Source organism: Dreissena polymorpha, chromosome 7, assembly GCF_020536995.1.
Source record: "Dreissena polymorpha isolate Duluth1 chromosome 7, UMN_Dpol_1.0, whole genome shotgun sequence".
In the NCBI taxonomy this organism is placed as follows: Eukaryota; Metazoa; Mollusca; class Bivalvia; order Myida; family Dreissenidae; genus Dreissena; species Dreissena polymorpha.
The window spans coordinates 106,930,278-106,946,391 of NC_068361.1; the positions used below are offsets into that span (position 1 = coordinate 106,930,278).

At 36.0% G+C, this 16,114-nt stretch overlaps 1 protein-coding gene across 1 annotated transcript; it reads left to right on the plus strand.

Moving 5' to 3' along the window:
- The first annotated feature begins 11,602 nt into the window (after positions 1-11,602).
- LOC127840018 (uncharacterized protein KIAA1958-like) lies at positions 11,603-15,822 on the plus strand. Its single transcript, XM_052368407.1, has 4 exons — positions 11,603-11,795; positions 12,086-12,258; positions 12,415-12,959; positions 15,800-15,822. Exons 1-4 carry the CDS (start codon positions 11,721-11,723, stop codon positions 15,820-15,822), a joined length of 816 nt encoding a protein of 271 aa, XP_052224367.1. The 5' UTR covers positions 11,603-11,720.
- The last annotated feature ends 292 nt before the right edge of the window (positions 15,823-16,114 follow it).

The following is a 16,114-nucleotide window of genomic DNA, read 5'->3' on the forward strand; positions in this document are numbered from 1 at the left end:
AGCTGCAAAATATATTTCTCAGTCATAACTTTGACATATTATTGATTTTGAAATAATGCGGCACAAATGCAAACCATAAGACAACGCGTCGCGTGTTACATGAGATTCCCTACCTCAACGACACGGTCATAATTTCAGGTCAAATGTCAACTTTATGGTAAAAGGTCAAGTTTGGATATCAGACAGTTTGGGCATGCCTTTCCCAGACATAACTATGCCATGTATAGAAGAAGTAAAAAACCATTGTACATATATTGCATAAAACGCGAAACCATCTCGGCGTGCATAGAACGTGATATCATTGTAACGTGCATAAAATGCGAACACATTGTTTCGTGCATCAAATGGGTTATCCAGCAAAGTTTTAGGCGAATACTACAAAAGGAATCTGTTTCAAGATCCGGATCGCTACCAACATTTTTTTTTCCACTACTCATCTTTTCCAAAAAGGTAAGCTATTAGTTAAACTTGAATTTAATATACATGCATATAAAGACGATATAGTCTTACGACAAAGCATACACGTTACATAGACATGTCTTGTACTGTTATTGTGTGTGACTGCTGTGCGTCAGACGTTTGGGACATAGCAATATGTGAAAGTAATTTAAGGTAGTACGACTGTAATAATTTCCCGCGTTTTTTTGTAGATCGGTTGACATCGGCTAATGTCGGTAAATACCGTAACTGAAGTGAGATGTCCCAATCGGGAATCCTCGGACAATTCTGCCATAACGGCGATCGTGTGGTGTAGCTAACTGTCCGAAGCGTCCAGATTGGAGATGTCCGTTCAATCGGTACCTCTCGCAGATTATCGATAATCCGATGTTTTACGGAAAGGGCCGAGAATGTGCGATTGATGTCCGTTTTGTTCGGTTTATTATTTACAAAATATAAATCTTAAATAAAAACTTGCTTTATATTATAGAGTGTATTGCTGATATGCATAGTACAATATATTACGACGTCAAAATAGATTTTCTTTAAAAATTGTGTAAAGAATGAACCGTGAGTAATATATTTTCGCGACAACATAAAAAACAACAATCGTGAATCGTAACTAAAAAGACGGTTAACGAGTAAAAAAGAAGTAGCAAAAAAGAAAAAAATCTGTTCGTAGAGTGTAGTAACATTGACTGCTAGTTGGTAAACACTGCAGCGTATGGTAGAACCCACACAGTCAAAGACAATGGGAAAATAGACCTGGAAAATAGTCCAGTCAGGGAAAGGTTTGACCTAGACAAAATTGCAAAAGAATTTCTTTTTGCGTCATGCGACAGAGGATGACATAGAGTATATCCAAAAAAAAGTCCCACTGTTTTGCTTTTGCCGTTTTAATTATAATCAACTTTGAAAATGACCAAAATGAAGAAATTGGACGTGTCCCTGATTTGCTTCCATACATACAAGAAGATAGTCACGTCAAAACAGGATGACGTCACAAATAATACATGACTGCGTGTGTTTATCTTGGTAGATACGACGAGATTAATACTGGCATTCGGCTTTGAGATAAACATATCTTCAGGTATTTAACAGTATTTTATATTAAGATAGAACACGTTGATCATTGATGCAAAGAATTTATGTATAACATAATTATTATAACGGTTTCTCGAATATTTAATCTCGAACCACTCTGCCTTCGATTTTTAAGGCAAATTAAGATTTCTGCGAGGCGATTCTGTTTTCGTCAGTACAACAATGTTTTTACGGCTCTTTTCAAAAACCCGTTGGGAAAACAAACAGTTTTTCAAGCGGCGAGTAAGGGCTTGACCAAAACATAAAAATATGCCAAATATTGCGAGAGTACTTTGTAAAATAAGGGACGGAAGCCAATAACGGCCATAAGAAAATTTGTTTCCACTATTTTAGGGAAAACAAAAGGTCGCATTTAAATGTTGTGTGTGTGTGTGATTTCTTTATAATCTTTTGTTTCGTGTTTTACAGGAATCCAGTCCTATAAAATTCCATGAGATGTAAGGACAGTTAGAAAGTGGATGATGAACAGATCGAAGGAATGGTGGACAGACTGATAACTCGGATGGAACTTGCTACGTTATAGATGGAGGCCTCCCGCCCGACCGAGGGTCACTCATTCATCGACTTCCTTGGATGCAATGGTCTTCATTTGGAGACATATGTCTGATGTACTACGACTATCTGTACCGAAATTATAAAGGCGATATCACTGTTGTATTTGATGGATATAAGTAAGGACCCACCATCAAGGATATTACCCATCTACGCCGGACAAAGGGGAAACTCGGAAAAGCTGTGAAGTTTGAATTGGAAACTCTGCTGAGAGTGAAGAAAGAAGATGTTTTGAATAATCCAGAAAACAAACAAAACTTTTTCACGCTTGGTGAATGTCTGGTGCAAATGATGATGCTGATATTTTAATTGTAGATACTGCCATTGAAAATGTTATTGTAGTTGGTGAGGATACAGATTTATTGGTATTACATCTTGATAAATTTATAACACAGTTACTTAACATAACTTTCAAATCAGATGTGCGTAGACTGTCTGCTAAACAGGGCTTTTCACCCTTATATAACAGGGGCCGAAATTCGGCCCTTTCCCACTTGAAAATAAGGTCATTTTTTTCAAAAATTGATAGCGGAATTTCCCAAATTGTCAAAAAAAAATAAAATTCTTAGACTTATTGGGCATCTCCCAAATTGAAAGCGATGAGCTCTAATGTGATTAAGAATGCACCACAATGTGTCTTTTAATACGTCTGCGCAATGAAAAAGACCCTGTTTCAAATACTTTTAAAAACGCGGCCTTCCCAAAATGAGCCGTTATCGCGCATGAAATTCCCAATTTGAAAAGCTAGGGCCTCCTCCCAATTTCCTGATAAAAAGCCCTGTAAAAAAGAGAAGATATATAGAATATTTGCAAACCATGTGCGCAATGCGGAAATTCGTTGTGAGAAAGTCTTCCATTGCTACGGTGTCAAAAAACACGTCGATAATCTGACATCGATGTTCACCGATCATCGAGAAAATGCGGATTCGATTTCCGCGGAGAATATATTCGGTCCGGCAATAATTAAAATCAGCCGAAGATATTGGTGTTACAATGGCAATACCACGGCAAGTACACCGAGTAAATGTTGGTGGAACCAGTGAAGATTACTACCGACGCAAAATTTATATTCCGTACATGGACTCACTGATCCAGTCTCTAGGAAGCCGATTTTCAGAATCTAATATGCCCGAGTGCATGTTATATCAACTCCATCCGAACCACATCAAAAATTTCGATCGATCAGACTATAAAGATACAGTTCGAACCATCGACGAATTTTATCAAATCGATAATTTTGAACAAGACGCAATGTCATGGTTCGACATGAACTAGAAGGAATCCATCGAACAGAATGAGTCAGATTTTGCAAAAAAACGGTTTTGTTTCCAGCCGTGCGTGAGGCTATGGTCATATTACTAATCCTGCCCGCCACCACTTGTACGGCGGAACGATCATTTAGCACGCTAAAACGAGTCAAGACATGGCTAACATCCACCATGTCCGACCACAGGCTCTCATGATTATGCATAATGAACGTTCACAGGGATCGGATCAACACTGACAAGAATATGTTAATTCAAAAAATCATCGAGAAAATCGCCAGAGACCCACGTCGCCTTCACTTCCTATTCAGGGACTGAATAAATGTTAATTGATTGACTTCTCCCCTCGATTTCGCACGAATCAATCAGGTTTAAAACAATGTTTTGAGAGTAAATAAATTGTGAAATAACCGCACCCATGATTTGTTTTCATGTAAATGGGAGTTGATGTTCATGTGAAACTAACCAGGGGTCATTCTGACCCAATTGTTCATTTCAGGAATCATAATTGTACACGTTTAAATTTTTCATATTTAACTATCTTTTTTGCTCATCGATTTTCCAGAGGGGGGGGGGGGGGGGGGGTCAGCTGACCCCATTTGCCCTCATGTGCGGACGCCCATGGTCTGAGCTATTGATTTGATTGATATGAGTCAATGTTTCTTGTGTTTGCCATGTATGCAATGTATAAGTGTGTAATAAAGTAAAAAGTACATATACATTTAAAGAATTAATTTCAGACACATATTATATCCTACATATAAATGGCGTACAGGATACATATATTGGCCCATATCTATAATGTTGATCAGTATACTTTCCATGGAAATTTTGATTATAAATGGCCATTATGTAACATTGTGTTAAAAGAAACCACCTATTATGAGAATAATTATTACTTTTACCCTTCTTTATATTCATTTCACTTATTATATTAATACCATCCAATGTTATGAAATGCATTGTTCGGTGGTGTAGTGATTGTTTTAATTTAGCATGTAATTTTGAGTGGGTGGGGTAAGTTTACCCCCTTGGAAATGTATATAATTAGATATTTGAAAGCTTTCTTGGCGTGTTTTCTTTTCATCAATAAGCTTTAGAAACTCATAATATCAAATAAAATAAATAAACACTAATTTAACCCGTTTGCATAGCCTTATGTTACATGTTTAACAATTTTGAATACATTTGCAGTTCCAAAGTTACTTCCTAAATAGGGTGGTAATGTTCGAACTAATTTTTCTGAAGTTTGGCGCATTCCCCATGCTGGGACTTTTAGTATGTTATAGAAGAGGTACCTAAGAAGCAAAAAAGTATGAAAGACAAACTTTTGCAATTTTGTCTAGGTTGACCCATTTTTTCGGCTACGCTGACTGGACTGAAAGAGGAATACGATGCTTTGTTGTCAACACAAAACTTGAAACAGGTAGGGTCACAGATATATGATCAGAAAGTTTATATAAAATACACATACGATTATCATTTGTATAGATATTTAGTTCAAAGATGTAAATTACGGGCATTATTATCATTACATTATGGTTTATGTCTTTACTGTAAACATCAGATATAGTAACCAGAAAGAAGTAAATGTGTATTGTTTTTTTTAGATCTTGTACTTACTTGTATCTTTGCTATAGTTATATTTGTTTCTGCAGTAAGCAATCGTGGACAGCCTGTGTGGACCATCCCGTGTAAACAATATGCTGTCCACATTAAACCTCAAAACAATATCGGACACCAACTTTAAAAAATAATGGAACAGCCAGCTGGTGAGGTGATGGAGCAAGTTGCGACTGAATCAGCTAGGATTGCAGGTAGGGATGTTAAATGAAATGACGTAAGAATCTATTGTTTGGATTATCAGCGGTAACAATAAATATTTTGCATCATTACATGAAAAACATCAAACTATGTAAGATGTGTTGTAAAATAAATTATCTATGTTGACCGCCAGTCCCACAAGTGTAAGCTAAGCAACGTTTGGCAGGCCTTTTTATACAAATCCTGCGTGTCAGAATGTCTGACCCATTCCCAATTCAAAATACAAGTATTTTTGCCCAATTAGCTGAACATTTTCCCAATCCTAGAATTATAGCCAAAATAAAATGTCAAAAATATCAATAATCTTCTTAAAACATCATGGTTTTGTTCTTCTATAAACAAATTTCTTGGCTGGTTGATCAGCAGTTCACACTTTTTATGGCTGGTAGATCAGCAGTATGATTATTAACTTGGTCAGCAGTTCACACATTTTATAGCTGGTAGATCAGCAGTATGACTATTAACCTAATAAAATTCAAATATATTATGTTTAGTTGCGTTCTTAATGTGATATCGCATGTCAATATTTTACTAGATTCATTGCAATGTCAACTATGTTTCCAGTTGCAGGTAGGGAACTCCAGCAGGTTACTCATATGCATCGGTGGAAGTCCAGTCTGGTAGTCAATTCGCAACATACGTCACGCCAACTTTTCCAATAAGTCAAGAAGCTTTACAACTTACAGGCAACTCAATGACTGATGGGACAATGACCTTCATTGGATAAGTTGTGCAGCCAGTGTCGGGACAATGACATTCATTGGATAAGTTGTGCAGCCAGTGTAATTGATATTTTGTATAACTGTGCTCTTATCAATTCTCTATCAATATTCAGAAAATTATATCCAAAGCAGTCCTTGAAGCAAGTTGATATAGTTTTACATTCGCTTAGTGAAACATACAATGCACACAGTGCTATGGCAGATGTGGCAGCACTTAGAAAGTTGCTCCAATTTGTGAATTTGTCTTCAAAAGAACTTATGACCCACAGCTTTTCCCCATTGGATGTGTCAAAAAATTGCTTTCAACAGAACTGTCCAACATTGAGCCCACTTATTTCATAAAGTGTAACGAAAAGGCCTACGGCTGAAAATATTGCTGGGTCAGGGCTAAAACTTGTGTATTTGACAATGCTTAATGTTTGCTTGCAATATTTTTATTTAAAAAAATGATTAAGGCTTGCCTAAAGTCACTTATTCTAAAAAAGTATTACATGAAGTTGTTCTAAAAATATGTAAGTACTTATACGAATGATTTGAAAGAAAATTTCAATTACATGTTTTATTTCAGTACCTTCAGTAGTTTTTCAGTTATGACATGAGTCAGATTGTGTGCATTTCTTTATTTATTTTTAAGTTACAGTAATTTCAACTAAGGTAAGAAATATGGTACTGCATAATCTCCATAATGCCCTTTATACGTGCACACAATTTCATTAAAGCACCCTTAGTTCTTTTTGAGTTATCGAATGATCCATTTTGTGTGATTTTTTTGTTACTATTTTTAGTAGGGATGGCAACGAATACCGATTTTGGTATTCGAATATTCGGTCATCCTTTAAACGAATATTCGGATATTCGGCCAACATCTGTTGATCGGATCTCAACGCGGGAACGGTGACGATGACGATGACAGGTCACATGGCTACGCTCAGCCAATCAATGGAGTTACACAAATTCATGGAGCGGACAGGCAGTCAGATGACTCTCCCCGAATAGGGACTCGGTCAAGGTCTTAATACGAACATTGTTTACAAACATTCAAGCGTTAAGATTATTTCATGGAACATATGTGGATTAAACAAATATTGTGAAAATGCCGAGGTCATTAATTTTTAAGTTCATTTGATATAATACATATTTGTGAAACCTGGGCTAAATATGTTGGGGATTTTAATGGTTTTATGAAATCTTATATTCATTATGACTTTGTGAGAGAGATGAAAGATACTGCTATCAGAAATAGTGGGGGAATTAGTGTCTATATAAGCAGTAAATAACATAAGCAAGTACCTATCAGGTCGGACCTTAAAGACCTCGTGAAGAGGCCGGTAGGACCTGTAAATAAACTCTGATACAAAAAAAAGCAAGTACCTATTAGACGAATTTATGAACAATTTGAAAACTGTGTTGTTTTGTACTGTGAATACTCTACCTTTTATGATTGTGAGGATATTATAATGTACTTTACGTATGTATATCCTGAAGTATCTTGCTATTATAATGATCAAGATGAGAAGAATGGCATATCTCAAATGTTTGATAATTTAGAAACTATAAATAACGATTATCCACCTGCATTGTTGTACATTGCAGGTGATTTGAATTCCAGATGTAAAGATTTTTTGGATTATATTCCATTCGATGATCTTTTTTATATTTTTGGTAATATAGATTATGATGGTAGCACATTTGACATCCCGCGCAATAATAAAGAAATTGTACGTGGTACTAATTCTGGTAAATCTCTTGTAAATTTATGTTGTATATTTGACATACACCATCTCAATGGCCGTTTTCCTGGTGATAGATGTGGTGAGTTTACATGTTTCTCAAATGATGGCGCAAGTGTCGTAGACTATATGATTGCTTCATCATTACTTTTTCAATACATTAAAGACTTCAAAGTTTTAGACAGGGATCATTTTCCGGTTTCATGTGTGTTTGAATTTTCATACAGGTCAAATAATCTTATAAATGATATAAATGAGTATCCACTTAACACATTGAAGAAATTTCGATGGCGTAATACGTCATGTGACGAGTTTGTACTGACGTTAAAGGGCTTATTGCAGAGTCAGCATAACACTTTGCTTGATACCATAAATTCGAATGTTAATTCTGCGGTAGATCTGATTACAGCTGTATATCAGGATGCCGGTAAATGTATGCTGGTTAATTAATTTTCGGTATTTTTCATCCCAACCACCTTGGTGGGATGACAAGTGCGACTATTTAAAGTCGGTAAAATACAGCGCTCTTCGTAAATTTCGTAGCTCCAATTTAGAGTCAGATCTCAGATTGTTTAAAGATAATCGGAATAATTTTAAGAATCATTGTAGGTCAAAGGTACATGAATATCAAAGGTTAAACCGCCAAGAACTAGTTAATTGTAGTAATAATCCTACAATGTTTTGGAAAATTTTAAAGAAAAACAAGGCTATTGTCAAGTAATATAGTCCCCTACCGGCTCCACCATTGTCAGAAATTCCACCATTTTCAGATTATTATTTTTTTGGTTGCCATAGCAACCACAATCTTTGACGTAGGAACAAAATGAAATGACGTGCATAATGTCCATATTTCCATCTATCCATGTTGCAAGTTTCATGAAACAATATTAAGAACTTTTAAAGTTATCGCAGGATCCAGAAAAGTGTGACGGACTGACAGACAGACAGACAGACTAACAGACGGAGTGCAAACCATAAGTCCCCTCCGGTGAAACCGGTAGGGGACAATAAATCGGCCAAATCAATTGATTCTAGTATCTCAAAAATAGAATGGTTACAATATTTCAGTGGCCTTTTATTCGATGAGAACTCTATTGTTGTTAATAATACTGTTGGAAATGACCATGCTTATTCCGATGATACGGCAAATTCACTTAATGATCCTTTCACATTGCAAGAAATTGAATGGTCAATATCCAAATTAATAAATGGTAAAAGTTGTGGTCTGGATGGAATTCCGTCGGAACTTTACAAGTGTACATTAACGGATATTTCTCCAATAATGTTGTTGCTGTTTAACAAAATACTAGACACTGGTAGCTTTCCCGAGTCGTGGGGTAAAAATATCATTACAGCAATTCATAAGTCAGGTCCAAGTAATAACCCTGGTAACTATCGTGGTATGTCTATTACGAATACTCTATATAAAATATTCTCTGGAGTGATTTATAAGAGATTGTATGACTGGGCAGAGGAAAATAATAAGATTGATGAATCTCAAGCAGGTTTCCATAGAGGATATTCGGCAATTGATAATGTCTTTTGTTTGCAAGCGATGGTCCAAAAATATCTCGCAAAACGGGGTGGTCGATTCCATTGTTTGTACGTGGACTTCCGTAAAGCCTTTGATTAAGTTAACCATGGCAAACTATTTTTATCATTAGAAAAGAAAGGAGTATTTGGAAAGTTCCTAAGAGTTCTTAAATATATGTATTCATGCTTGACTTCTTGTGTAAAAGTCTCAAATAATGATGTTACAGATTCGTTTCCCTGCAATATTGGAACCAGGCAAGGTGATAAATCGAGTTCTCGACTATTTTTGCCCTATTTATAGATGAGCTATCTTCACTTTTAAGGCTTAAATGTGAATCTGGTATTTTCATAACTAATGAGTACCTTCAGTAGTTTTTCAGTTATGACATGAGTCAGATTGTGTGCATTTCTTTATTTATTTTTAAGTTACAGTAATTTCAACTAAGGTAAGAAATATGGTACTGCATAATCTCCATAATGCCCTTTATACGTGCACACAATTTCATTAAAGCACCCTTAGTTCTTTTTGAGTTATCGAATGATCCATTTTGTGTGATTTTTTTGTAACTATTTTTAGTAGGGATGGCAACGAATACCGATTTTGGTATTCGAATATTCGGTCATCCTTTAAACGAATATTCGGCCAACATCTGTTGATCGGATCTCAACGCGGGAACGGTGACGATGACGATGACAGGTCACATGGCTACGCTCAGCCAATCAATGGAGTTACACAAATTCATGGAGCGGACAGGCAGTCAGATGACTCGCCCCGAATAGGGACTAGGTCAAGGTCTTAATACGAACATTGTTTACAAACATTCAAGCGTTAAGATTATTTCATGGAACATATGTGGATTAAACAAATATTGTGAAAATGCCGAGGTCATTACTTTTTAAGTTCATTTGATATAATACATATTTGTGAAACCTGGGCTAAATATGTTGGGGATTTTAATGGTTTTATGAAATCTTATATTCATTATGACTTTGTGAGAAAAATGAAAGATACTGCTATCAGAAATAGTGGGGGAATTAGTGTCTATATAAGCAGTAAATAACATAAGCAAGTACCTATCAGGTCGGACCTTAAAGACCTCGTGAAGAGGCCGGTAGGACCTGTAAATAAACTCTGATACAAAAAAAAAGCAAGTACCTATTAGACGAATTTATGAACAATTTGAAAACTGTGTTGTTTTGTACTGTGAATACTCTACCTTTTATGATTGTGAGGATATTATAATGTACTTTACGTATGTATATCCTGAAGTATCTTGCTATTATAATGATCAAGATGAGAAGAATGGCATATCTCAAATGTTTGATAATTTAGAAACTATAACTAACGATTATCCACCTGCATTGTTGTACATTGCAGGTGATTTGAATTCCAGATGTAAAGATTTTTTGGATTATATTCCATTCGATGATCTTTTTTATATTTTTGGTAATATAGATTATGATGGTAGCACATTTGACATCCCGCGCAATAATAAAGATATTGTACGTGGTACTAATTCCGGTAAATCTCTTGTAAATTTATGTTGTATATTTGACATACACCATCTCAATGGCCGTTTTCCTGGTGATAGATGTGGTGAGTTTACATGTTTATCCCAATTTTACACCGAAATCGGTTGATTAAAGCCCCGTTGATTAAATTTCATCTATAATCAACGGCAAGGCTATAATCAATGGCACGAAATGACGTCATCAACTGCCGAACCGGGACTACTTTTTCCCACGCACCTCGTCGCCTGTATTTGCCAAGTGCATCAATAATAAAAACAATCTCAAATGTTTGTCAATCTTAATGACTTTAAAACAAATAAAAGTAGCAAAAAACCGTGTTTTTTGTCATTTATTTTTATTAAAACCTCTAGTATTATGTAAATTTAACACTATGTTGCAAATAGGTTCTGTTGTTGTTGCTCCCCTTTGAAGAAGTCAGTTCGAGTTGCTCCCCTTTGACTATAGAACACAATCGTCTGCGAAATCGTAAACCCCTCAAAATGTCTGACGAATTTGACAAAGTCAATTTCTCATTAACTTGGGATGAATTAAATAATGAACATGAGCAACAAGCAACTGAATTGGAATTAACACTAAGCCAGTTCCAGGAACAATATGGGTTTGATCCATCTATTTTGTTCACAAATGAAATTGAATTGACCATTGAGAATGAAACCAGCCCCAGTAGTAACGCACCATCCAGTAGCAATGTCTTCCCCCCAACTTTAGATCTGCATGAGAATAATGAGTTCTTAGATGTTAACCTCACTGATGTTGGTGATTTCATTGTCCAAAATGAAAATAAAAAGACTGTATCGAAGACCTTGTCTGACATAAACAAATTTAAAAGGTTTCTTATGTCAAAAGCTGAATCAAAAGAAATCCACCACATAGAACCAACTCTTCTTGATGAGTTTTTGGCCACTTTCCTGTTGTCCCTTAAAAAGTCAAATGGCACAGATTTTGAACCAAGCTCCCTCCGTGGCATCATTGCTAGTGTTGACAGGTACCTGAAACGACATCGCTATGGATGTTCAGTCATGACAGGGACTGGAGCCCAATTTGCACTCACAAGGGACACCTACAATGCAAAGAAAAAAAGTCTTAAGAAACAGGTAAAATTGAGATGAACGGTTATAACTAAAAGAAATTTGGCAAAAATAACATATTCAACAGAAAACGTATCATTTATGACAAAATTGGGAAAAAATCCCAAGTGTAGTCTGTACGAAACTAATACCCTGTCGACATAAAGTTGCAGTTAATAAATAAAAGTCTAAAAGTCACATTAAAAGTAATACTGTAAGCCTACGAAAGATAGAATACTTAAAAAATAAATTTAAATTAAAAAATATAGTCGAAAAGTTAAATGAAACAGTATAATAAATATAAATCACCAATTTAGGGTATGGGAAACCGTCCTAGGGAGGCCCATCCGCTGAGTGATACCGACATCGATCTGCTCTGGGAGAAGGGGATCCTTGGCACGGAGTCTCCGAAAGCCTTGTTAAATACAGTCTGGTTGAACAACTGCCTTCATTTTGGCTTGCGAGGTACAACGGAGCAATACAATTTGCGGTAAGAAACATTTTTACACACAAACACACAAAATATGTATCAATTTTTCTCATTATTTGTTCACCCCATTCACTAAGTACATCCGCTTCAACTTAAATGCTGTATTTCATTATTGTTCATATCTGACATTAAATTAAGATTCTTGTATTTTGTTAGGTGGGGAGACGTCCGCCTCCGTGTAGACTCGAATGGTGTCGAGTATCTCGAGTTAAACGAGCGGCAAACGAAAACGCGCACAGGAGAGAACATCGCTGACATAAGAAAAGTGTCTCCCAAGATGTTCGGCACTTCTGGACCAAGAAATCCCGTGTTAATTTACAAGCTGTACTCGAATATGCGTCCATCTGATTTTTCTTCAGATCAGCACCCTTTCTACCTGGCAACACGCACAATTGACACTGCATCCCAGTGGTTCTTGCGTCAACAATTGGGTGTCAACAAGCTGGGTCAGATGCTGAAGGCCATGGCAAAAGACGCCGGCTTTCCCGAGCACAAGAGAATAACCAACCACTCAGTTCGCAAATTCCTGGTCCAAAAACTTCGAAATGCAAACATTCCACCCACTGAAATCATGGCCATAACAGGGCACAAAAATGTCCAGTCCATAACCAATTATTCCACCATATCTGTTGAACAGCAGCAAAAGTGTTCCAACATTCTTGCTCAGTCCAGTAAATGTTACAAACAATCAGCTTCCTCTTGTTCACCTTCATGCACTGAAACTATGGTCGAAATGCAGCCTACACAACCACTGTCTACCGTTGAACAAGTTGATCTTGATTTTCGTCCCACCCAGTCACTTCACCAGCAAATGTCTTTCTCTCGTTCGAACAACTTTGCCTCACAATTCTTTGGTGCCACTTTCCACATTCAAAATTTTAATGTGAATAATTAGATAAAATCCAAGTTGTTATTGTTATTTCGTCACGAAATAACCACATATTACAACAAAGAAGCAAATGTTTTGCACCTCGTGTTCTAGTTAATAGTTTGAACATCGAAAGTGAATTGTGTGTGGTGTTAGGCTACGTTGTATACAAATGTAGTTCCTTGTATTTAACAACTAAATGTTATATTAATGTTATAAAACTTTTAGATTTGCAATTCAATATGAATAAAATTGTTATTAGTAACGCACGATTCTTTGTCACAGAACGATATTCTGATTATTTTAAATGACAATTTGATCAGCGGTTATTTTTGGAACGCGGAGTAATACACTGATCTTGGTTACACTACAGTCATTATCAAAGTACGACAAACACTCATGAAAACTAATTTTGTTAAAATAAAAAGGTTTACTGAATAAAAAAGTGGGATAAATAGAATAATAGGTTAGTGTTGATTATAGATCAGGTTTATCATGCTCGGCACGAAAACGAAAAAGCACTCGCCAAGGCTCGTGCTTTTTGTTTTCTAAGCCTCGCATGATAAACCTGATCTATAATCAACACTAACCTATTATTCTCTATTTCTCAAATGATGGCGCAAGTGTCGTAGACTATATGATTGCTTCATCATTACTTTTTCAATACATTAAAGACTTCAAAGTTTTAGACAGGGATCATTTTCCGGTTTCATGTGTGTTTGAATTTACATACAGGTCAAATAATCTTATAAATGATATAAATGAGTATCCACTTAACACATTGAAGAAATTTCGATGGCGTAATACGTCATGTGACGAGTTTGTACTGACGTTAAAGGGCTTATTGCAGAGTCAGCATAACACTTTGATTGATACCATAAATTCGAATGTTAATTCTGCGGTAGATCTGATTACAGCTGTATATCAGGATGCCGGTAAATGTATGCCGGTAAATGTATGCTGGTTAATTAATTTTCGGTATTTTTCATCCCAACCACCTTGGTGGGATGACAAGTGCGACTATTTAAAGTCGGTAAAATACAGCGCTCTTCGTAAATTTCGTAGCTCCAATTTAGAGTCAGATCTCAGATTGTTTAAAGATAAACGGAATAATTTTAAGAATCATTGTAGGTCAAAGGTACATGAATATCAAAGGTTAAACCGCCAAGAACTAGTTAATTGTAGTAATAATCCTACAATGTTTTGGAAAATTTTAAAGAAAAACAAGGCTATTGTCAAGTAATATAGTCCCCTACCGGCTCCACCATTGTCAGAAATTCCACCATTTTCAGATTATTATTTTTTTGGTTGCCATAGCAACCACAATTTTTGACGTAGGAACAAAATGAAATGACGTGCATAATGTCCATATTTCCATCTATCCATGTTGCAAGTTTCATGAAACAATATTAAGAACTTTTAAAGTTATCGCAGGATCCAGAAAAGTGTGACGGACTGACAGACAGACAGACAGACTGACAGACGGAGTGCAAACCATAAGTCCCCTCCGGTGAAACCGGTAGGGGACAATAAATCGGCCAAATCAATTGATTCTAGTATCTCAAAAATAGAATGGTTACAATATTTCAGTGGCCTTTTATTCGATGAGAACTCTATTGTTGTTAATAACACTGTTGGAAATGACCATGCTTATTCCGATGATACGGCAAATTCACTTAATGATCCTTTCACATTGCAAGAAATTGAATGGTCAATATCCAAATTAATAAATGGTAAAAGTTGTGGTCTGGATGGAATTCCGTCGGAACTTTACAAGTGTACATTAACGGATATTTCTCCAATAATGTTGTTGCTGTTTAACAAAATACTAGACACTGGTAGCTTTCCCGAGTCGTGGGGTAAAAATATCATTACACCAATTCATAAGTCAGGTCCAAGTAATAACCCTGGTAACTATCGTGGTATGTCTATTACGAATACTCTATATAAAATATTCTCTGGAGTGATTTATAAGAGATTGTATGACTGGGCAGAGGAAAATAATAAGATTGATGAATCTCAAGCAGGTTTCCGTAGAGGATATTCGGTAATTGATAATGTCTTTTGTTTGCAAGCGATGGTCCAAAAATATCTCGCAAAACGGGGTGGTCGATTCCATTGTTTGTACGTGGACTTCCGTAAAGCCTTTGATTAAGTTAACCATGGCAAACTATTTTTATCATTAGAAAAGAAAGGAGTATTTGGAAAGTTCCTAAGAGTTCTTAAATATATGTATTCATGCTTGACTTCTTGTGTAAAAGTCTCAAATAATGATGTTACAGATTCGTTTCCCTGCAATATTGGAACCAGGCAAGGTGATAAATCGAGTTCTCGACTATTTTTGCCCTATTTATAGATGAGCTATCTTCACTTTTAAGGCTTAAATGTGAATCTGGTATTTTCATAACTAATGATATCCCAGATATTTTGTGACTAATGTTTGCAGACGATGTCGCCAATTGTGCTGAGACCGCCATTAAGTTACAACAACAAATTAACATTGTTGATCAGTTTTGTACGGATACTGGTATGGAAATTAATCTGGATAAGACTGAAATTATTGTATTTCGAAATGGTGGTCCCCTCCGAATATATGAATCTTGGTTCTTCCGTGGACAACGACTTAATGTTACTCCCGTATACAAGTACATGGGGCTACTGTTGACTCCAAAGTTAATCTGGAGCTCAGCCCATGATAAACTAGCTTCCCAAGCACAAAACGCACTATTTGCAATAAGAAATTATCAGAAACCATTTGGCTTTTTTCCTGCAAAGGATTTACTTAAAATATTTGATACTATAGTAAAGCCAATATTATGTTACGGTTCACAGATATGGGGTTATGAGTACAGCCCAACTATTGAATCTATCCATAATATTTTTTTGTAAAAAGTTCTTACATGTTCGTAAAAATACCAATACTTGCATGGTTTTGGGGAATGTGGAAGACTCCCATTATGTATCACTTATTTTATCAACTGTATCAGG

Excerpts from the sequence above, each read along its gene's own strand:
- LOC127840018 (XM_052368407.1), top strand. The coding sequence starts at position 11,721 with ATGACAGGGACTGGAGCCCAATTTGCACTCACAAGGGACACCTACAAT. Across the intron at positions 11,796-12,085 it reads AAAAAAGTCTTAAGAAACAG|GGTATGGGAAACCGTCCTAG; the intron begins GTAAAATTGAGA and ends TCACCAATTTAG. Across the intron at positions 12,960-15,799 it reads CAAACAATCAGCTTCCTCTT|TTAATCTGGAGCTCAGCCCA; the intron begins GTTCACCTTCAT and ends TTGACTCCAAAG.